The sequence below is a fragment of the Rhinoderma darwinii genome, chromosome 6 (genome assembly GCF_050947455.1).
Source record: "Rhinoderma darwinii isolate aRhiDar2 chromosome 6, aRhiDar2.hap1, whole genome shotgun sequence".
NCBI classification, from domain to species: domain Eukaryota; kingdom Metazoa; phylum Chordata; class Amphibia; order Anura; family Rhinodermatidae; genus Rhinoderma; species Rhinoderma darwinii.
Window position 1 is genome coordinate 146,477,891 of NC_134692.1, and position 23,609 is coordinate 146,501,499.

General features: G+C 42.4%; 1 protein-coding gene across 5 annotated transcripts in view; it reads left to right on the forward strand.

The window, feature by feature from the left end:
• Positions 1 to 23,086, forward strand: part of LOC142656103 (uncharacterized) — a 36,938-nt gene extending 13,852 nt beyond the window's left edge. The window contains exons 4-12 of one of the 5 annotated variants that reach the window (XM_075830984.1): positions 4,136 to 4,158; positions 4,951 to 4,989; positions 5,922 to 5,951; positions 15,149 to 15,229; positions 19,929 to 20,006; positions 20,090 to 20,173; positions 20,324 to 20,389; positions 21,992 to 22,072; positions 22,751 to 23,086. In XM_075830984.1, the coding sequence (XP_075687099.1) occupies positions 4,136 to 4,158; positions 4,951 to 4,989; positions 5,922 to 5,951; positions 15,149 to 15,229; positions 19,929 to 20,006; positions 20,090 to 20,173; positions 20,324 to 20,389; positions 21,992 to 22,072; positions 22,751 to 22,816 (548 nt within the window). In that variant the 3' untranslated portion in view covers positions 22,817 to 23,086. The remainder of the gene's footprint in view (positions 1 to 4,135; positions 4,159 to 4,950; positions 4,990 to 5,921; positions 5,952 to 15,148; positions 15,230 to 19,928; positions 20,007 to 20,089; positions 20,174 to 20,323; positions 20,390 to 21,991; positions 22,073 to 22,750) is intronic. The other 4 variants (XM_075830986.1, XM_075830987.1, XM_075830985.1 and 1 more) reach the window with 4 other exon arrangements.
• Positions 23,087 to 23,609: the final 523 nt, after the last annotated feature.

The following is a 23,609-nucleotide window of genomic DNA, read 5'->3' on the forward strand; positions in this document are numbered from 1 at the left end:
CATGTCTGATCACAGTGTAATTATATTATATATCAGTGATGTCAGTAACAGGGGGCGGGGCTGTGACAACCTCTCACACATGATATACAGGCCGGTTGTCAGTAGTAATAGATGAATAGCTGTTACTGTATATAAGATGTGTGGATCTCATGTCTGATCACATGTAATTATATTATATATCAGTGATGTCAGTAACAGGGGTGGGGCTGTGACAACCTCTCACACATGATATACAGGCTGGTTGTCAGTAGTAATAGATGAATAGCTGTTACTGTATATAAGATGTGTGGATCTCATCTCTGATCACAGTGTAATTATATTATATATCAGTGATGTCAGTAACAGGGGGCGGAGCTGTGACAACCTCTCACACATGATATACAGGCTGGTGTCAGTAGTAATAGATGAATAGCTGTTACTGTATATAAGATGTGTGGATCTCATGTCTGATCACAATGTAATTATATTATATATCAGTGATGTCAGTAACAGGGGGCGGGGCTGTGACAACCTCTCTCACATGATATACAGGCTGGTTGTCAGTAGTAATAGATGAATAGCTGTTACTGTATATAAGATGTGTGGATCTCATGTCTGATCACAATGTAATTATATTATATATCAGTGATGTCACTAACAGGGGGCGGGGCTGTGACAACCTCTCACACATGATATACAGGCTGGTTGTCAGTAGTAATAGATGAATAGCTGTGACTGTATATAAGATGTGTGGATCTCATGTCTGATCACATGTAATTATATTATATATCAGTGATGTCAGTAACAGGGGGCGGAGCTGTGACAACCTTTCACACATGATATACAGGCTGGTTGTCAGTAGTAATAGATGAATAGCTGTCACTGTATATAAGATGTGTGGATCTCATGTCTGATCACAGTGTAATTATATTATATATCAGTGATGTCAGTAACAGGGGGCGGGGCTGTGACAACCTCTCACACATGATATACAGGCTGGTTGTCAGTAGTAATAGATGAATAGCTGTTACTGTATATAAGATGTGTGGATCTCATGTCTGATCACATGTAATTATATTATATATCAGTGATGTCAGTAACAGGGGGCGGGGCCGTGACAACCTCTCACACATGATATACAGGCTGGTTGTCAGTAGTAATAGATGAATAGCTGTTACTGTATATAAGATGTGTGGATCTCATGTCTGATCACATGTAATTATATTATATATCAGTGATGTCAGTGACAGGGGGCGGGGCTGTGACAACCTCATGATATACAGGCTGGTTGTCAGTAGTAATAGATGAATAGCTGTGACTGTATATAAGATGTGTGGATCTCATGTCTGATCACAGTGTAATTATATTATATATCAGTAATGTCAGTAACAGGGGGCGGGGCTGTGACAACCTCTCACATGATATACAGGCTGGTTGTCAGTAGTAATAGATGAATAGCTGTTACTGTATATAAGATGTGTGGATCTCATGTCTGATCACAGTGTAATTATATTATATATCAGTGATGTCAGTAACAGGGGGCGGGGCTGTGACAACCTCACACATGATATACAGGCTGGTTGTCAGTAGTAATAGATGAATAGCTGTTACTGTATATAAGATGTGTGGATCTCATCTCTGATCACAGTGTAATTATATTATATATCAGTGATGTCAGTAACAGGGGGCGGAGCTGTGACAACCTCTCACACATGATATACAGGCTGGTTGTCAGTAGTAATAGATGAATAGCTGTTACTGTATATAAGATGTGTGGATCTCATCTCTGATCACATGTAATTATATTATATATCAGTGATGTCAGTAACAGGGGGCGGGGCTGTGACAACCTCTCACACATGATATACAGGCTGGTTGTCAGTAGTAATAGATGAATAGCTGTTACTGTATATAAGATGTGTGGATCTCATGTCTGATCACATGTAATTATATTATATATCAGTGATGTCAGTAACAGGGGGCGGAGCTGTGACAACCCCTCACACATGGTATACAGGCTGGTTGTCAGTAGTAATAGATGAATAGCTGTTACTGTATATAAGATGTCAAAGGGGAGAGAAAAGACATGGACCGCACATCCACTGTATACTATGATCAATGCGGCTAGGCAAAATATTTAAATATGAACGAGAGGTTCTTTGTAACATTTTGATCAAATTGTATGCAAGCCCACTTGCCACTTCACGGCGACCTCTAAAAGTGGGTCCCTACTCTAGCGATTGCAATACCCAGCTGATTTTAATTCAGGAATGACCTCATAAGTGTTCCTGCTCCTGCTTGTGCTCTCAGTTTGGCCACTGGGGGCGCATGGCAAGGTGAGCTCATTCCATCTGTTCACATGTTGTGGTGCTGTATGGTGGTGTCTGTTGCTGTAGTGCTGCACTTGTGGGGGGACGTGGCCCAGAGCCAAGGAGGCTTGGCACGGTCTGAAGGCATGGGTGCTTTTGGGCCCCTGGGTTGCTCCCTCTGTGGGAGCGGTGCTGCGGTGGTGGTAGCCGCCATGCGGTGCTGCAACCGCTAGAGTAGGGACCCACATAAAAGAGGTCGCCGTGAAGTGGCAAGTGGGCTTATACAGTTTGATCAAAATGTTTACAAAGAACCTCATGTTCATGTTTCTAAATTATGCCTAGCGGCTCAGATCAACGTATACACTGTGGATTGTGCGGTCCATGTCTAGTTTCTCACAATGCTGATATTGTATATAAGATGTGTGGATCTCATGTCTGATCACAGTGTAATTATATTATATATCAGTGATGTCAGTAACAGGGGGCGGAGCTGTGACAACCTCTCACACATGATATACAGGCTGGTTGTCAGTAGTGATAGATGAATAGCTGTTACTGTATATAAGATGTGTGGATCTCATGTCTGATCACAGTGTAATTATATTATATATTAGTGATGTGAGTAACAGGGGGCGGGGCTGTGACAACCTCTCACACATGATATACAGGCGGGTTGTCAGTAGTAATAGATGAATAGCTGTTACTGTATATAAGATGTGTGGATCTCATGTCTGATCACAGTGTAATTATATTATATATCAGTGATGTCAGTAACAGGGGGCGGGGCTGTGACAACCTCTCACACATGATATACAGGCTGGTTGTCAGTAGTAATAGATGAATAGCTGTTACTGTATATAAGATGTGTGGATCTCATGTCTGATCACAGTGTAATTATATTATATATCAGTGATGTCAGTAACAGGGGGCGGGGCTGTGACAACCTCTCACACATGACATACAGGCTGGTTGTCAGTAGTAATAGATGAATAGCTGTTACTGTATATAAGATGTGTGGATCTCATGTCTGATCACAATATAATTATATTATATATCAGTGATGTCAGTAACAGGGGGCGGGGCTGTGACAACCTCTCACACATGATATACAGGCTGGTTGTCAGTAGTAATAGATGAATAGCTGTTACTGTATATAAGATGTGTGGATCTCATGTCTGATCACAATGTAATTATATTATATATCAGTGATGTCAGTAACAGGGGGCGGGGCTGTGACAACCTCTCACACATGATATACAGGCTGGTTGTCAGTAGTAACAGATGAATAGCTGTGACTGTATATAAGATGTGTGGATCTCATGTCTGATCACAGTGTAATTATATTATATATCAGTGATGTCAGTAACAGGGGGCGGAGCTGTGACAACCTCTCACACATGATATACAGGCTGGTTGTCAGTAGTAATAGATGAATAGCTGTTACTGTATATAAGATGTGTGGATCTCATGTCTGATCACAGTGTAATTATATTATATATTAGTGATGTCAGTAACAGGGGGCGGGGCTGTGACAACCTCTCACACATGATATACAGGCTGGTTGTCAGTAGTAATAGATGAATAGCTGTTACTGTATATAAGATGTGTGGATCTCATGTCTGATCACAGTGTAATTATATTATATATCAGTGATGTCAGTAACAGGGGGCGGGGCTGTGACAACCTGTGTGGTTGTATGTCTGATGTCATGTAGTACAGGTGACAGATCATGTACCTATAGATATTATTAGTGGGGTGTCTGGCTGGTGCAGTGTGGGGGTGTCCCTCTTAGAACCTGTAGACTGATGATGTTCGATACGTAACGCTGGCGTCTTCTCCTGTTACAGGTGTGCGGAGGAGCCCCGTACAGGTGAGTGTTGATCATGTGACAGGTGATAGATTTATATATGGAGCTCGATCAGCTGCAGCTTTACACTTTCAGTCTCATCCCCAGGTCATGTTTTCCTGTATTATTTTGTCTATATGTTAGGTTACAGACTGCACGCAGGGTATGCTCCCGTATCTACCTGAGGGGCATCTCTGCTTATTTAACTAAATAAACCACGAGACACGCGCCCTCACTTCTGCTGGACGGTGATCGGCCACGGCTTTTATTACATCTTTCCCAACAAAACCGCTTAGCGGCAAACCAATAATCTCAGCATGGCTATGAAGCGTTATGCCGGCCGCCGGACTCCTGACAGGCAAGTCCGCCCTCGTAGCTTCTCCTCACACCACCGAAATCTCAAAACCGCCAGCTGTGACTTAAGTAAAAAACAATATAAAATGCATAAGGCGGGGGAGGAGGGAGGTGCAGCTGCAGCTTCCCTTTCTCTTAATGTTTGGCTCTTTGCAGTGACCATTCATGATCCATCACTGACCCCATCCTTCACTTTGATAGATGGTTCTTGTATGGAGCCACATACAGTAAGACACATTCTGTGGTGGGAGCAGCAGGAGGAGATTTCTGATTGGCTCAGAGCATATAGCAAGTGCCCGCCGCTACAGAAACGTCAGAGGGAAGAAATAAGACCCAAAATCTGCAGGTCACACCACACACTCCCCTCTGATCCACATCTATAGCGCAGGAGGGGGGTTATTATTTGTTTTAATAGGTGCCTTAAAAAAATGTGCTGCTAAAACCCGTGTCATATTTCCATAGTCTCAAGATGATTTCACCCCTATTAATGTCCCCGTGCAGGTGAGTGGTCCAATGTAAAGCTTCCGCCATCCATAAAACATTCAATAATTCTATTTCACCAAATCAGACCAATCAATGGATGTCACAATTATTATTATTATTATTATTATTATTATTATTATTATATTATTATTATTTTATTATTTATTGTTATTATTATTATTATTATTGTTATTATTATTATTATTATTATTATTACTATTATTACTATTTGTCGCCTTACACTCGTGCTTTATCTTAATGACCCTTCTTGACCATAAGACGATCTTCTTCTTCCCGTTTAACAATTCCAATAGATTTAATAGACAAGTCCATGAACGCTTTCTCAATATATGGATATTTACTTTCAAATTGGATGTTTGAAAGCAAATAGCTTTTCCTAAAACAAATGACTGATGGGGGAGGAGTTGACGGGGAGCGCTGCCAGAATGGGCGCCAGTAATGGGAACGTATAGTGTAATGAAGAGACACTTCCCATATGTAGTGATATCAACACACCGACATAGTGATGGGGACGTAACAGTCAGGAGGCGACGATGACCCCAGTGGTGGAGGCCGCCAATGTCCTCTAGATTGGTTAATGCTCGTTACTAGCTGAAACCACAGAAAATTGCTTCACTGAGGTCAACGTCTCTTCACCTAAATATTAACCCTTCTATGGGCCATGAATGATCCATTACTCTTAGTCTGCACAGTATTTCATTGTTGGAGCAGAAGTTTGGGGTGTATATTTCCGTGTCCTCCTATAACTGGGGGCAGGAAGCTGCAGCCTTAGTCTTCTGGTCACCCGGTCACCCACCTCTATTTATGTAAACACAGACTCTTCGCTCTGTCTCCTCCCCTCTCCAGGTCTGTCAGCTCTGTGAACTAATGACATCATAGTACTGACTATATATTGATGTGTTTAATAATGAAGCGTTCTTATTCTGCAGGGTCCGGATGAAGCCGGTCCTAGGACGGAGGTAAAGTCCTGCATTTATCATGTCATGCCTTCTATTATTTTCTCTCAGGTCCTGACGCTGACCCTGAGATCTATAAGAATCACGCAGCCATGTTGTCACCAGGGTCACGCTTTATATTAGGAGAATTGATGTCCATCAGTGGACGTGGTTGAGAGCAGCACACCGGGGGCTTTGGTTCCTCCACATTGTGTTATCACCGCTCGATAAGTAGTAATGATCCTGCACCTTCTTGAGGCTTTGCCCACCATCACCCTCAGCGGAGTCCTCCTGGTCACAACTATCAGATAGAAACAGAAATGTGTTGTGGTTTGACCACAATAGTATAAATAATGGGAGTTGGAATCCATAGAGGGGAGCTCAATCCACAAACCCTATAAATTAGACTTAAACTGGCCACAGATGCCCCTCGCCAACACTTTTAGTTGGTGAGACTTCTCCCATTTTCGTAATTCCTCCTGTGCACGAATGTTACCTGTACGGCGGCCGTCACCTCAACTCTCCTCCTGGAAGACGTGATGACGAGGAGATGCCCCCGAACGAAAAAGGGAGAAAGAGAGATGAGAAAGTGTCTTGGTGGCATTGAGCTCTTCTACATGGCCCGAAGCTCTCGACAGCCGGTCACTAATGGTCTTCTTACTGGCCGGGGCTCCTCGCTGACTTTCTAAGCTGTCATCTGAGTAGAAGGTGAAGGTCTCCGATGATCGTCTTATCCGGGATCTACCGTTAGGCCAAATCAACCGGATGCAGCAGAAGGGGGGCTGAGGGACCCTAAGATTCTGAGAGTCCTGAACAGATACCCGAGCGCTCAGCCTGTATATACTATATTACCTGAGCTCTCAGTCTGTATATGCTATATTACCTAAACTCTCAGTCTGTATATACTATATTACCTGAGCTCTCAGTCTGTATATACTATATTACCTGAGCTCTCAGTCTGTATATACTATATTACCTGAGCTCTCAGTCTGTATATACTATATTACCTGAGCTCTCAGTCTGTATATACTATATTACCTGAGCTCTCAGTCTGTATATACTATATTACCTGAGCTCTCAGTCTGTATATACTATATTACCTGAGCTCTCAGTCTGTATATACTATATTACCTGAGCTCTCAGTCTGTATATACTATATTACCTGAGCTCTCAGTCTGTATATACTATATTACCTGAGCTCTCAGCCTGTATATACTATATTACCTGAGCTCTCAGTCTGTATGTACTATATTACCTGAGCTCTCAGTCTGTATATACTATATTACCTGAGCTCTCAGTCTGTATATACTATATTACCTGAGCTCTCAGTCTGTATATACTATATTACCTGAGCTCTCAGTCTGTATATACTATATTACCTAAACTCTCAGTCTGTATATACTATATTACCTGAGCTCTCAGTCTGTATATACTATATTACCTGAGCTCTCAGTCTGTATATACTATATTACCTGAGCTCTCAGTCTGTATATACTATATTACCTGAGCTCTCAGCCTGTATATACTATATTACCTGAGCTTTCGGTCTGTATATACTATATTACCTGAGCTCTCGGTCTGTATATACTATATTACCTGAGCTCTCAGTCTGTATATACTATATTACCTGAGCTCTCAGTCTGTATATACTATATTACCTGAGCTCTCAGTCTGTATATACTATATTACCTGAGCTCTCAGCCTGTATATACTATATTACCTGAGCTCTCAGCCTGTATATACTATATTACCTGAGCTCTCAGCCTGTATATACTATATTACCTGAGCTCTCAGTCTGTATATACTATATTACCTGAGCTCTCAGCCTGTATATACTATATTACCTGAGCTCTCAGTCTGTATATACTATATTACCTGAGCTCTCAGACTGTATATACTATATTACCTGAGCTCTCAGTCTGTATATACTATATTACCTGAGCTCTCAGTCTGTATATACTATATTACCTGAGCTCTCAGTCTGTATATACTATATGACCTGAGCTCTCAGTCTGTATATACTATATTACCTGAGCGCTCAGCCTGTATATACTATATTACCTGAGCTCTCAGCCTGTATATACTATATTACCTGAGCGCTCAGTCTGTATATACTATATTACCTGAGCTCTCAGTCTGTATATACTATATTACCTGAGCTCTCAGTCTGTATATACTATATTACCTGAGCTCTCAGTCTGTATATACTATATTACCTGAGCTCTCAGTCTGTATATACTATATTACCTGAGCTCTCAGTCTGTATATACTATATTACCTGAGCTCTCGGTCTGTATATACTATATTACCTGAGCTCTCGGCCTGTATATACTATATTACCTGAGCGCTCGGCCTGTATATACTATATTACCTGAGCTCTCAGCCTGTATATACTATATTACCTGAGCTCTCAGCCTGTATATACTATATTACCTGAGCTCTCAGCCTGTATATACTATATTACCTGAGCTCTCAGCCTGTATATACTATATTACCTGAGCTCTCAGCCTGTATATACTATATTACCTGAGCTCTCAGTCTGTATATACTATATTACCTGAGCTCTCAGCCTGTATATACTATATTACCTGAGCTCTCAGCCTGTATATACTATATTACCTGAGCTCTCAGCCTGTATATACTATATTACCTGAGCTCTCAGTCTGTATATACTATATTACCTGAGCTCACAGTCTGTATATACTATATTACCTGAGCTCTCAGCCTGTATATACTATATTACCTGAGCTCTCAGTCTGTATATACTATATTACCTGAGCTCTCAGTCTGTATATACTATATTACCTGAGCTCTCAGTCTGTATATACTATATTACCTGAGCGCTCAGTCTGTATATACTATATTACCTGAGCTCTCAGCCTGTATATACTATATTACCTGAGCTCTCAGCCTGTATATACTATATTACCTGAGCTCTCAGTCTGTATATACTATATTACCTGAGCTCTCAGTCTGTATATACTATATTACCTGAGCTCTCAGTCTGTATATACTATATTACCTGAGCTCTCAGACTGTATATACTATATTACCTGAGCGCTCAGTCTGTATATACTATATTACCTGAGCTCTCAGCCTGTATATACTATATTACCTGAGCTCTCAGTCTGTATATACTATATTACCTGAGCTCTCAGTCTGTATATACTATATTACCTGAGCTCTCAGTCTGTATATACTATATTACCTGAGCTCACAGTCTGTATATACTATATTACCTGAGCTCTCAGCCTGTATATACTATATTACCTGAGCGCACAGTCTGTATATACTATATTACCTGAGCTCTCAGTCTGTATATACTATATTACCTGAGCGCTCAGTCTGTATATACTATATTACCTGAGCTCTCAGTCTGTATATACTATATTACCTGAGCGCACAGTCTGTATATACTATATTACCTGAGCTCTCAGTCTGTATATACTATATTACCTGAGCTCTCAGTCTGTATATACTATATTACCTGAGCTCTCAGTCTGTATATACTATATTACCTGAGCTCTCAGTCTGTATATACTATATTACCTGAGCTCTCAGTCTGTATATACTATATTACCTGAGCTCTCAGCCTGTATATACTATATTACCTGAGCTCTCAGTCTATATATACTATATTACCTGAGCTCTCAGTCTGTATATACTATATTACCTGAGCTCTCAGTCTGTATATACTATATTACCTGAGCGCTCAGTCTGTATATACTATATTACCTGAGCGCTCAGTCTGTATATACTATATTACCTGAGCTCTCAGCCTGTATATACTATATTACCTGAGCTCTCAGTCTGTATATACTATATTACCTGAGCTCACAGTCTGTATATACTATATTACCTGAGCTCTCAGCCTGTATATACTATATTACCTGAGCTCTCAGTCTGTATATACTATATTACCTGAGCTCTCAGTCTGTATATACTATATTACCTGAGCTCTCAGTCTGTATATACTATATTACCTGAGCGCTCAGTCTGTATATACTATATTACCTGAGCTCTCAGTCTGTATATACTATATTACCTGAGCTCTCAGTCTGTATATACTATATTACCTGAGCTCTCAGTCTGTATATACTATATTACCTGAGCTCTCAGTCTGTATATACTATATTACCTGAGCGCTCAGTCTGTATATACTATATTACCTGAGCTCTGTCTGTATATACTATATTACCTGAGCGCTCAGTCTGTATATACTATATTACCTGAGCTCTCAGCCTGTATATACTATATTACCTGAGCGCTCAGTCTGTATATACTATATTACCTGAGCTCTCAGCCTGTATATACTATATTACCTGAGCTCTCAGTCTGTATATACTATATTACCTGAGCTCTCAGCCTGTATATACTATATTACCTGAGCGCTCAGTCTGTATATACTATATTACCTGAGCGCTCAGTCTGTATATACTATATTACCTGAGCGCTCAGTCTGTATATACTATATTACCTGAGCGCTCAGTCTGTATATACTATATTACCTGAGCGCTCAGTCTGTATATACTATATTACCTGAGCTCTCAGTCTGTATATACTATATTACCTGAGCTCTCAGCCTGTATATACTATATTACCTGAGCTCTCAGTCTGTATATACTATATTACCTGAGCTCTCAGCCTGTATATACTATATTACCTGAGCTCTCAGCCTGTATATACTATATTACCTGAGCTCTCAGCCTGTATATACTATATTACCTGAGCTCTCAGACTGTATATACTATATTACCTGAGCTCTCAGCCTGTATATACTATATTACCTGAGCTCTCAGTCTGTATATACTATATTACCTGAGCTCTCAGCCTGTATATACTATATTACCTGAGCTCTCAGTCTGTATATACTATATTACCTGAGCTCTCAGCCTGTATATACTATATGACCTGAGCGCTCAGTCTGTATATACTATATTACCTGAGCTCTCAGTCTGTATATACTATATTACCTGAGCGCTCAGCCTGTATATACTATATTACCTGAGCTCTCAGTCTGTATATACTATATTACCTGAGCGCTCAGCCTGTATATACTATATTACCTGAGCTCTCAGTCTGTATATACTATATTACCTGAGCTCTCAGCCTGTATATACTATATTACCTGAGCGCTCAGTCTGTATATACTATATTACCTGAGCTCTCAGTCTGTATATACTATATTACCTGAGCTCTCAGTCTGTATATACTATATTACCTGAGCGCTCAGCCTGTATATACTATATTACCTGAGCTCTCAGCCTGTATATACTATATTACCTGAGCTCTCAGTCTGTATATACTATATTACCTGAGCGCTCAGCCTGTATATACTATATTACCTGAGCTCTCAGTCTGTATATACTATATTACCTGAGCTCTCAGTCTGTATATATTATATTACCTGAGCGCTCAGTCTGTATATACTATATTACCTGAGCTCTCAGTCTGTATATACTATATTACCTGAGCTCTCAGTCTGTATATACTATATTACCTGAGCGCTCAGTCTGTATATACTATATTACCTGAGCTCTCAGTCTGTATATACTATATTACCTGAGCGCTCAGTCTGTATATACTATATTACCTGAGCTCTCAGTCTGTATATACTATATTACCTGAGCTCTCAGTCTGTATATATTATATTACCTGAGCTCTCAGTCTGTATATACTATATTACCTGAGCTCTCAGTCTGTATATACTATATTACCTGAGCTCTCAGTCTGTATATACTATATTACCTGAGCGCTCAGCCTGTATATACTATATTACCTGAGCGCTCAGCCTGTATATACTATATTACCTGAGCGCACAGTCTGTATATACTATATTACCTGAGCTCTCAGTCTGTATATACTATATTACCTGAGCGCTCAGTCTGTATATACTATATTACCTGAGCTCTCAGTCTGTATATACTATATTACCTGAGCTCTCAGTCTGTATATACTATATTACCTGAGCTCTCAGTCTGTATATACTATATTACCTGAGCGCTCAGCCTGTATATACTATATTACCTGAGCGCTCAGCCTGTATATACTATATTACCTGAGCGCTCAGCCTGTATATACTATATTACCTGAGCTCTCAGTCTGTATATACTATATTACCTGAGCTCTCAGTCTGTATATACTATATTACCTGAGCGCTCAGTCTGTATATACTATATTACCTGAGCTCTCAGCCTGTATATACTATATTACCTGAGCTCTCAGCCTGTATATACTATATTACCTGAGCTCTCAGCCTGTATATACTATATTACCTGAGCTCTCAGTCTGTATATACTATATTACCTGAGCGCTCAGCCTGTATATACTATATTACCTGAGCTCTCAGCCTGTATATACTATATTACCTGAGCTCTCAGTCTGTATATACTATATTACCTGAGCTCTCAGTCTGTATATACTATATTACCTGAGCTCTCAGTCTGTATATACTATATTACCTGAGCTCTCAGTCTGTATATACTATATTACCTGAGCTCTCAGTCTGTATATACTATATTACCTGAGCGCTCAGTCTGTATATACTATATTACCTGAGCGCTCAGTCTGTACATACTATATTACCTGAGCTCTCAGTCTGTATATACTATATTACCTGAGCTCTCAGTCTGTATATACTATATTACCTGAGCTCTCAGTCTGTATATACTATATTACCTGAGCTCTCAGTCTGTATATACTATATTACCTGAGCTCTCAGTCTGTATATACTATATTACCTGAGCTCTCAGTCTATATATACTATATTACCTGAGCTCTCAGTCTATATACTATATTACCTGAGCTCTCAGTCTGTATATACTATATTACCTGAGCTCTCAGTCTGTATATACTATATTACCTGAGCTCTCAGTCTGTATATACTATATTACCTGAGCGCACAGTCTGTATATACTATATTACCTGAGCTCTCAGTCTGTATATACTATATTACCTGAGCTCTCAGTCTGTATATACTATATTACCTGAGCTCTCAGTCTGTATATACTATATTACCTGAGCTCTCAGTCTGTATATACTATATTACCTGAGCGCTCAGTCTGTATATACTATATTACCTGAGCTCTCAGTCTGTATATACTATATTACCTGAGCTCTCAGTCTGTATATACTATATTACCTGAGCTCTCAGTCTGTATATACTATATTACCTGAGCTCTCAGTCTGTATATACTATATTACCTGAGCTCTCAGTCTGTATATACTATATTACCTGAGCGCACAGTCTGTATATACTATATTACCTGAGCTCTCAGTCTGTATATACTATATTACCTGAGCTCTCAGTCTGTATATACTATATTACCTGAGCTCTCAGTCTGTATATACTATATTACCTGAGCTCTCAGTCTGTATATACTATATTACCTGAGCTCTCAGTCTGTATATACTATATTACCTGAGCTCTCAGTCTGTATATACTATATTACCTGAGCTCTCAGTCTGTATATACTATATTACCTGAGCGCACAGTCTGTATATACTATATTACCTGAGCTCTCAGTCTGTATATACTATATTACCTGAGCTCTCAGTCTGTATATACTATATTACCTGAGCGCACAGTCTGTATATACTATATTACCTGAGCTCTCAGTCTGTATATACTATATTACCTGAGCGCACAGTCTGTATATACTATATTACCTGAGCTCTCAGCCTGTATATACTATATTACCTGAGCGCACAGTCTGTATATACTATATTACCTGAGCTCTCAGTCTGTATATACTATATTACCTGAGCTCTCAGTCTGTATATACTATATTACCTGAGCGCTCAGTCTGTATATACTATATTACCTGAGCTCTCAGTCTGTATATACTATATTACCTGAGCTCTCAGTCTGTATATACTATATTACCTGAGCTCTCAGACTGTATATACTATATTACCTGAGCTCTCAGTCTGTATATACTATATTACCTGAGCTCTCAGTCTGTATATACTATATTACCTGAGCGCTCAGTCTGTATATACTATATTACCTGAGCTCTCAGTCTGTATATACTATATTACCTGAGCTCTCAGTCTGTATATACTATATTACCTGAGCTCTCAGTCTGTATATACTATATTACCTGAGCTCTCAGTCTGTATATACTATATTACCTGAGCTCTCAGTCTGTATATACTATATTACCTGAGCTCTCAGTCTGTATATACTATATTACCTGAGCTCTCAGTCTGTATATACTATATTACCTGAGCGCACAGTCTGTATATACTATATTACCTGAGCGCTCAGCCTGTATATACTATATTACCTGAGCTCTCAGTCTGTATATACTATATTACCTGAGCTCTCAGTCTGTATATACTATATTACCTGAGCTCTCAGCCTGTATATACTACATTACCTGAGCTCTCAGCCTGTATATACTATATTACCTGAGCGCTCAGTCTGTATATACTATATTACCTGAGCGCTCAGTCTGTATATACTATATTACCTGAGCGCTCAGCCTGTATATACTATATTACCTGAGCGCTCAGCCTGTATATACTATATTACCTGAGCTCTCAGCCTGTATATACTATATTACCTGAGCTCTCAGTCTGTATATACTATATTACCTGAGCTCTCAGCCTGTATATACTATATTACCTGAGCTCTCAGCCTGTATATACTATATTACCTGAGCTCTCAGTCTGTATATACTATATTACCTGAGCTCTCAGCCTGTATATACTATATTACCTGAGCGCTCAGCCTGTATATACTATATTACCTGAGCGCTCAGCCTGTATATACTATATTACCTGAGCTCTCAGTCTGTATATACTATATTACCTGAGCTCTCAGCCTGTATATACTATATTACCTGAGCTCTCAGTCTGTATATACTATATTACCTGAGCGCTCAGCCTGTATATACTATATTACCTGAGCTCTCAGTCTGTATATACTATATTACCTGAGCTCTCAGTCTGTATATACTATATTACCTGAGCTCTCAGTCTGTATATACTATATTACCTGAGCTCTCAGTCTGTATATACTATATTACCTGAGCGCTCAGTCTGTATATACTATATTACCTGAGCGCTCAGTCTGTATATACTATATTACCTGAGCTCTCAGTCTGTATATACTATATTACCTGAGCTCTCAGTCTGTATATACTATTCTTACTACATATATCCAATGTTCCTTGTGTTTGACCTTGACGTGACTGGTGAATATCCTCTGTTTTTAGGGAGGAGTGCGGAGGCTTTTCATATCGGCGGTTTCTTTCTTTGTATTCTGGAACACCTACTACTTCCCAACCCGCGAAAATGTACGTTTTTTGTGTGTCTTAAATAGGAAGTGAAAATTCTTTGTGACATTCGAATAGAGGGGAAATGCTGTAAATTAGATGAATATGAAGAAAACCAGAAATCACCGTCATTTATCGGCATAAAACTTCATTTGTCGCCTCTATCGGGTTTGGTTTATGGCAACTCAACATTTCCAATCATTAGTAAAATGTAATATGAGCCTCCCGATCCCCCGAGGAATAAATCACTGAGCAGACACCGGAGGATGGAGACCGTCCCCTGATACACGACTAGTGAACAAAGCCCACCCAGCACCATGGAGGTCACCACACCACAGAGAGAGGAGCGCCACCACTGGACACCATGCTCTCTATGTACATATGATGCCCCTTTCAGTGGTGTCACCTGAAGCTCCCGGACCTCAATGTAAAACCTGTAACCATGCCCCATCTATATATGCGGGTTTCCTTATGCACCTTTTATGGCCCCTCAGGCCATGTGACGGCTTCCCCTACAACCTCTACAGCAGGGGTCTAAAACTCGGCCAGGTAAGTGGGCCACATATAGAAAAAATTAGAAGTTGACAGGCCGCATTTCAACAACCCAGTTTTCCAGTTTAAGTGTCACTAAATGTAGTCCGGCGGCTCAGTTGGCAGCGTTTGGCAGACACACAAATGTCAAGATTGGACAGCCCCTTTTAGGATACTGCCACAGAGCCCCCTGTAGATACTGACACTGTGCCCCCTGTAGATGCTGCCACAGAGCCCTCTGTAGATGCTGCCACAGAGCCCTCTGTAGATGCTGCCACAGAGCCCTCTGGAGATAATGCCACAGAGCCCTCTGTAGATGCTGCCACAGAGCCCTCTGTAGATGCTGCCACAGAGCCCTCTGTAGATGCTGCCACAGAGCCCTCTGTAGATACTGCCACAGAGCCCTCTGTAGATGCTGCCACAGAGCCCTCTGTAGATACTGCCACAGAGCCCTCTGTAGATGCTGCCACAGAGCCCTCTGTAGATGCTGCCACAGTGCCCCCTGTAGATACTGACACTGTGCCCTCTGTAGATACTGCCACAGAGCCCTCTGGAGATGCTGCCACAGTGCCCTCTGTAGATACTGCCACAGTGCCCTCTGTAGATAATGCCACAGTGCCCTCTGTAGATAATGCCACAGTGCCCTCTGTAGATGCTGCCACAGTGCCCTCTGTAGATGGTGCCACGGTGCCCTCTGTAGATGGTGCCACAGTGCCCTCTGTAGATACTGCCACAGAGCCCTCTGTAGATGCTGCCACAGTTCCCTCTGTAGATAATGCCACAGTGCCCTGTGTAGATAATGCCACAGTGCCCTGTGTAGATAATGCCACAGTGCCCTGTGTAGATAATGCCACGGTGCCCTCTGTAGATAATGCCACGGTGCCCTCTGTAGATGGTGCCACGGTGCCCTCTGTAGATGGTGCCACGGTGCCCTCTGTAGATGGTGCCACGGTGCCCTCTGTAGATGGTGCCACGGTGCCCTCTGTAGATGGTGCCACGGTGCCCTCTGTAGATGGTGCCACGGTGCCCTCTGTAGATGGTGCCACGGTGCCCTCTGTAGATGGTGCCACGGTGCCCTCTGTAGATGGTGCCACGGTGCCCTCTGTAGATGGTGCCACGGTGCCCTCTGTAGATGCTGCCACAGTGCCCTCTGTAGATGGTGCCACAGTGCCCTTTTAAGATACTGCCACAGTGCCCTCTATAGATGCTGCCACAGTGCCCTCTATAGATGCTGCCACAGTGCCCTCTATAGATGCTGCCACAGTGCCCTCTGTAGATGCTGCCACAGTGCCCTCTGTAGATGGTGCCACAGTGCCCTTTTAAGATACTGCCACAGTGCCCTCTATAGATACTGCTACAGTGCCCTTTTAAGATACTGCTACAGTGCCCTCTGTAGATAATGCCACACTGCCCTCTATAGATGCTGCCACAGTGCCCTCTATAGATACTGCCACAGTGCCCTCTGTAGATACTGCCACAGTGCCCTCTGTAGATAGTGCCACAGTGCCCTCTGTAGATGCTGCCACAGTGCCCTCTGTAGATGCTGCCACAGTGCCCTCTGTAGATGCTGCCACAGTGCCCTCTGTAGATGCTGCCACAGTGCCCTCTGTAGATACTGCCACAGTGCCCTCTGTAGATACTGCCACAGTGCCCTCTGTAGATGCTGCCACAGTGCCCTCTGTAGATGCTGCCACAGTGCCCTCTGTAGATGCTGCCGCAGTGCCCTCTGTAGATGCTGCCGCAGTGCCCTCTGTAGATGCTGCCGCAGTGCCCTCTGTAGATGCTGCCGCAGTGCCCTCTGTAGATGCTTCCGCAGTGCCCTCTGTAGATGCTTCCGCAGTGCCCTCTGTAGATGCTGCCACAGTGCCCTCTGTAGATGCTGCCACAGTGCCCTCTGTAGATGCTGCCACAGTGCCCTCTGTAGATGCTGCCACAGTGCCCTCTGTAGATGCTGCCACAGTGCCCTACTTATATGCTGCCACAGTGCCCTCTGTATATGCTACCACAGTGCCATATATGGACAGTGATGTCAGGGGCTTGCCCAGAGCTGGAGTCCCGGAGAAGAGCAGCTTCTAGCACTCTGCCTGGGACTCCAGCTGTGCTCCTGACATCACTGTCCAATACAAACTGTGATCTTTTACTATATATACACTACCGTTCAAAAGTTTAGGGTCACTTAGAAATTTCCTTATTTTTGAAAGAAAAGCAGAGTTTTTTTCCAATGAAGATAACATGAAATGAATCAGAAATCCACTCTATACATTGTTAATGTGGTAAATGACTATTCTAGCTGCAAACGTCTGGTTTTTAATGCAATATCTACATAGGTGTATAGAGGCCCATTTCCAGCAACCATCACTCCAGTGTTCTAATGGTACATTGTGTTTGCTAGCTGTGTTAGAAGGCTAATGGATGATTAGAAAACACTTGAAAACCCTTGTGCAATTATGTTAGCACCGCTGTAAACAGTTTTGCTGTTTAGAGGAGCTATAAAACTGACCTTCCTTTGAGCTAGTTGAGAATCTGGAGCATTACATTTGTGGGTTCGATTAAACTCTCAAAATGGCTAGAAAAAGAGAGCTTTCATGTGAAACTCGACAGTCTATTCTTGTTCTTCGAAATGAAGGCTATTCCATGCGAGAAATTGCCAAGAAACTGAAGATTTCCTACAACGGTGTGTACTACTCCCTTCAGAGGACAGCACAAACAGGCTCTAACCAGAGTAGAAAGAGGAGTGGGAGGCCCCGCTGCACAACTGAGCAACAAGACAAGTACATTAGAGTCTCTAGTGTGAGAAATAGACGCCTCACAGGTCCTCAACTGGCAGCTTCATTAAATAGTACCCGCAAAACGCCAGTGTCAACGTCTACAGTGAAGAGGCCACTCCGGGATGCTGGCCTTCAGGGCAGAGTGGCAAAGAAAAACCCATATCTGAGACTGGCTAATAAAAGGAAAAGATTAATATGGGCAAAAGCTCAGACATTGGACGGAGGAAGATTGGAAAAAAGTGTTATGGACAGACGAATGGAAGTTTGAGGTGTTTGGATCACACAGAAGAACATTTGTGAGACGCAGAACAACTGAAAAGATGCTGGAAGAGCGCCGGACGCCATCTGTCAAGCATGGTGGAGGTCATGTGATGGTCTGGGGTAAAGTGGGAGATTTGTACAAGGTAAAAGGGATTGTGAATAAGGAAGGCTATCACTCCGCAATGCCATGCCATACCCTGTGGACAGCGCTTGATTGGAGCCAATTTCATCCTACAACAGGACAATGACCCAAAGCACCTCCAAATGATGCAAGAACTATTTAGGGAAGAAGCCGGCAGCCGGTATTCTATCTGTAATGGAGTGGCCGTCACCAGATCTCACCCCCATAGAGCTGTTGTGGGAGCAGCTTGACCGTATGGTACGCAAGAAGTGCCCATCAAGCCAATCCAACTTGTGGGAGGGGCTTCTGGAAGCATGGGGGGGGGGGAATGTCTCCCGATGACCTCAGCAAATTAACAGCTCGAATGCCAAAGGTCTGCAATGCTGGAATTGCTGCAAATGGAGCGACCAAAGCAAAGTCTGAAGGAGAAAATCATTATTTCTAACCTTGTCAATGTTTGGACTGGATTTTCTGGTCATTTTGCAACTCATTTGATAAATATAAGTGTGAGTTTTCATGGAAAACACAAAATTGTCTGGTGACCCCAAACTTTTGAACGGTAGTGTAAATGGTGAGAATGATCCATCATGAGGTGATCAGCAGCTCCCCTCCGAAAAATGTGACAGACCCTATAAACCGCCATGATGAGAAAAATTGAGGGAATCTTTTTGCTACGGTGGGAAAAATGGGGGAGATTTACTAATCAATTCTGTCTTCAATTAGACCAAAAAGTGGAGTACACGGTGCACCCCAAATTTATTATGTCTCTCAGACACGTTTCACACTTGTCTAAAAAAAAGGGCGTGGCAAAGGGGTGTTGTAAAATGCGACAAATTAAAAAAAGATATGTGCCAGTTTTTTGTGCAATATACTGGTGTACGGCAGCTGTGACGGAGCAGAAGCAGAAGAAAAATGTCTTACATGCCAAGTGATGCCAATTGTACAATGTCATGTGCGCCATCACGATATCTAGATCTGTGCCTCCCCGGCTCCTGTGTTGAGGTTTATTAATGTTTTGTGACACCTCTCTTTACTGCAGGGGGCTCTCGTTGCGCTCTGGGCTGCGGTGACCTATTGGGTGTTCCGGATCCGTGCGTCTAATGCTTTGTTACCGCTGGTGAGTTTATAATGAATGTCCGGTAATAACAATGATGATAATTATAATATATTCCAAGTCTGTAACCGATTGTTGTGCGACAGAACCACCAGGGACGCTTCGCCTTGTCCTGCGCTGTCACTTTAATGAAAATCTATGACACTTACCACAGACCCAGCGCCTCCAATGTGAGTAATACCATTATAACTCTAGACTTGTCATTATAACCACGTGTCCGCGTCTTCTCTCCGGATTATCTGAATGTTTTGTATAATAATTTAGATGATTTCATCTTTCTCTGTATCTGATATAAATCTGGAACTTATGGCTATTTGCAGTTTGCCGACAGTGCCCTGTGGATTATATACGGCTCAGTATATTTCTGGAACAGACGTCAGATGAGAGTAAATTTCTTTATTTCTATTGACCCCTTATGTTGTCTATATAGTGCTCCTATCTACAGTGTACAATGCATACTATCCTCTCTACATTGTGCAGTGCTCCTCTCTACATTGTGCAGTGCTCCTCTGTACATTGTGCAGTGCTCCTCTCTATGGTGTACAGTGCTCCTCTATACATTGAACAGTGTTCCTATCTACATTGTGCAGTGCTCATCTCATTGGTGTACAGTGGCCCTTTCTACATTGTGCAGTGCTTCTCTCTATATTGTGCAGTGCTCCTCTCTACGTTGTGCAGTGCTCCTCTCTACGTTGTGCAGTGCTCCTCTCTACATTGTGCAGTGCACATCTCTACACTGCGCAGTGCTCCTCCCTACATTGTGCAGTGCTCCTCCCTACATTGTGCAGTGCTCCTCCCTACATTGTGCAGTGCTCCTCCCTACATTGTGCAGTGCTCCTCCCTACATTGTGCAGTGCTCCTCCCTACATTGTGCAGTGCTCCTCCCTACATTGTGCAGTGCTCCTCCCTACATTGTGCAGTGCTCCTCCCTACATTGTGCAGTGCTCCTCCCTACATTGTGCAGTGCTCCTCCCTACATTGTGCAGTGCTCCTCCCTACATTGTGCAGTGCTCCTCCCTACATTGTGCAGTGCTCCTCCCTACATTGTGCAGTGCTCCTCCCTACATTGTGCAGTGCTCCGCTCTACATTGTGCAGTGCTGCTCTCTTTGGTGTACAGTGCTCCTCTCTACACTGCGCAGTGCTCCTCTCTACACTGCGCAGTGCTCCTCCCTACATTGTGCAGTGCTCCTCCCTACATTGTGCAGTGCTCCTCCCTACATTGTGCAGTGCTCCTCCCTACATTGTGCAGTGCTCCTCCCTACATTGTGCAGTGCTCCTCTCTACATTGTGCAGTGCTCCTCTCTACATTGTGCAGTGCTCCTCTCTACATTGTGCAGTGCTCCTCTCTACATTGTGCAGTGCTCCTCTCTACATTGTGCAGTGCTCCTCTCTACATTGTGCAGTGCTCCTCTCTACATTGTGCAGTGCTCCTCTCTACATTGTGCAGTGCTGCTCTCTACATTGTGCAGTGCTGCTCTCTTTGGTGTACAGTGCTCCTCTCTACACTGTGCAGTGCTCCTCTCTACACTGCGCAATGCTCCTCTCTACACTGCGCAATGCTCCTCTCTACACTGCGCAATGCTCCTCTCTACACTGCGCAATGCTCCTCTCTACACTGCGCAATGCTCCTCTCTATTGTGCAGTGCTCCTCTCTATTGTGCAGTGCTCCTCTCTACATTGTGCAGTGCTCCTCTCTACATTGTGCAGTACTACTATTGCAGTGTGCAGTGCTCCATGTACATTATCTTCTACTCTCCTACAATGATTGAGTTTTGTGCCCCCTCTAGCAGGATGTGTAATGGAGTTACTTTCCCGGGATTATTACGTTATAGGGAGGTTTTCTTCATGTATTTTGGCTCAATCACTGACACAAAGGCATTTTGAAGATTGGGATTTCACAGTGATCCAGCAATATTGTAAGCGCTGCGGCCATGCAGTCATCTGTGCTCATGTCTTGCTTATGACCAATGTCTCTGTCGTCTTGTAGAGCTATTTTTGGACTGCGATTTCTTATGGACTGCCGCTGGTTACTCTTTGGATGGCTTGGCGACCATTACATGCTGAAACGGTGAGTTGATGAGATGGTTACAGGTCATGTATACACATAGATCTTATACAGGGTATAATGTGATTCTTGCTCATTCTGGACATGGACCCCCTCAGTGCACTCACCTATGAGAACCAGGCTTTACACAGACGAGGGGCTTCCCCCCATATTCTGTCTTCTCCACCCGCTGTATCTCTCGCAGTAAAGAGATAATTCGCCATATATTTGCTTCGTCTTTTCGGCAACATGAATTATCAATGCAAATTCTCGCAGTGACCTAAAGACTCATGCTCCAGGTTACTTGCATTATGATAGTCAATGAATGCATGACAAAGCATGAGATATAAGATATAGAAAATGCTAATGTGATGACCCTAGAGCAGTGGTCTTTGTCTTGTGGCAATACAGCTGGTGTAAAACTACAACTCTCACCGCCAGCGGGTGTCAGAGCATGCTGGGAGTTATAGTTTTGCAACTCTGGAGAGCCACAGGTTGGGCACCGCCGCCTTAGAGGTATTACTATGGCCGGCAGCGGGGATCTGGGAGGTCACTATGGATTGTTCTGCATTTTATTATTTCCATAGAGAAGCGCTAATGTCCTTGAGATCTCTTAATATTCCCATAAATGTGATTTTTGGTTGTGAGGATAATGTTCCGATATATGTTTATAACGTAATGATGGTGATTTTCTTATTCTAGACTTTTCAGATGATTTCTCAGTTCGTCTTCCGTTCCCCGGCGATCGCGGTGGCTACAGGCATCTAATATCAGACAATGCAGCCAGCCAATGGCCTCGCAGCGCTGCCGATCATGTGATCAATGGACTCGGGACACCTTCACCATCAACTCTTTACTGAAGCCTCCACCATCCAGAATCATCAGCCGGAAAATCCTCTTCTAGCACAGAAATGTCATTTTGTAATAATTAATTTCAGTTTTTGTTTTCAGGAGTTTTCATTTTGTAGCAGAGAAAGCGTCGGGTCAACGTAAAATCCACGCGATGAATAAAATCAGCAATTCAAAGATTCAAAAGAAGTCACAAAATCATCATTTATGCCACAAAATAACATTAGTGTTGTACTCCAAGAATATATTTAGTGTTTTTTAATTAGGTTTTTTCTACTTTTTTTTGTAACACTGTGGCCAGATGTTTTCTGAAAGCCAAAAGTCAAACGAATTACAAATAGTGTTTTTTTTTTAATTCTAGCATTTTTATTTACTTTTAGTGCATTTTTTGGGTCCACATCTTTTTTTTTTTAAGTTGTTTTCCCAAAGGCTTCTTTGTTTTCATTGTTTACACAGGTATAGCGCCACATATATGGCTGTGGCTGTATCTGGTACTGCAGTTCAGAAATTGTGTTATATCCGTCTCCATATCTGCCCAGTTTTCTGGATCCCTGGACGAGGGGTGCACGCCGCCTTAATAGGGTAAGAAGACCTAGTTCTCTGACACAGGGGTGAAGTATATATTAGGATGAGGTACTGTGAGGACTCATTGCCAGACTGGACCGCCCAGTAAAATGAAGATTTACAAGCGGCTGAGGAGACCAGGAAGACA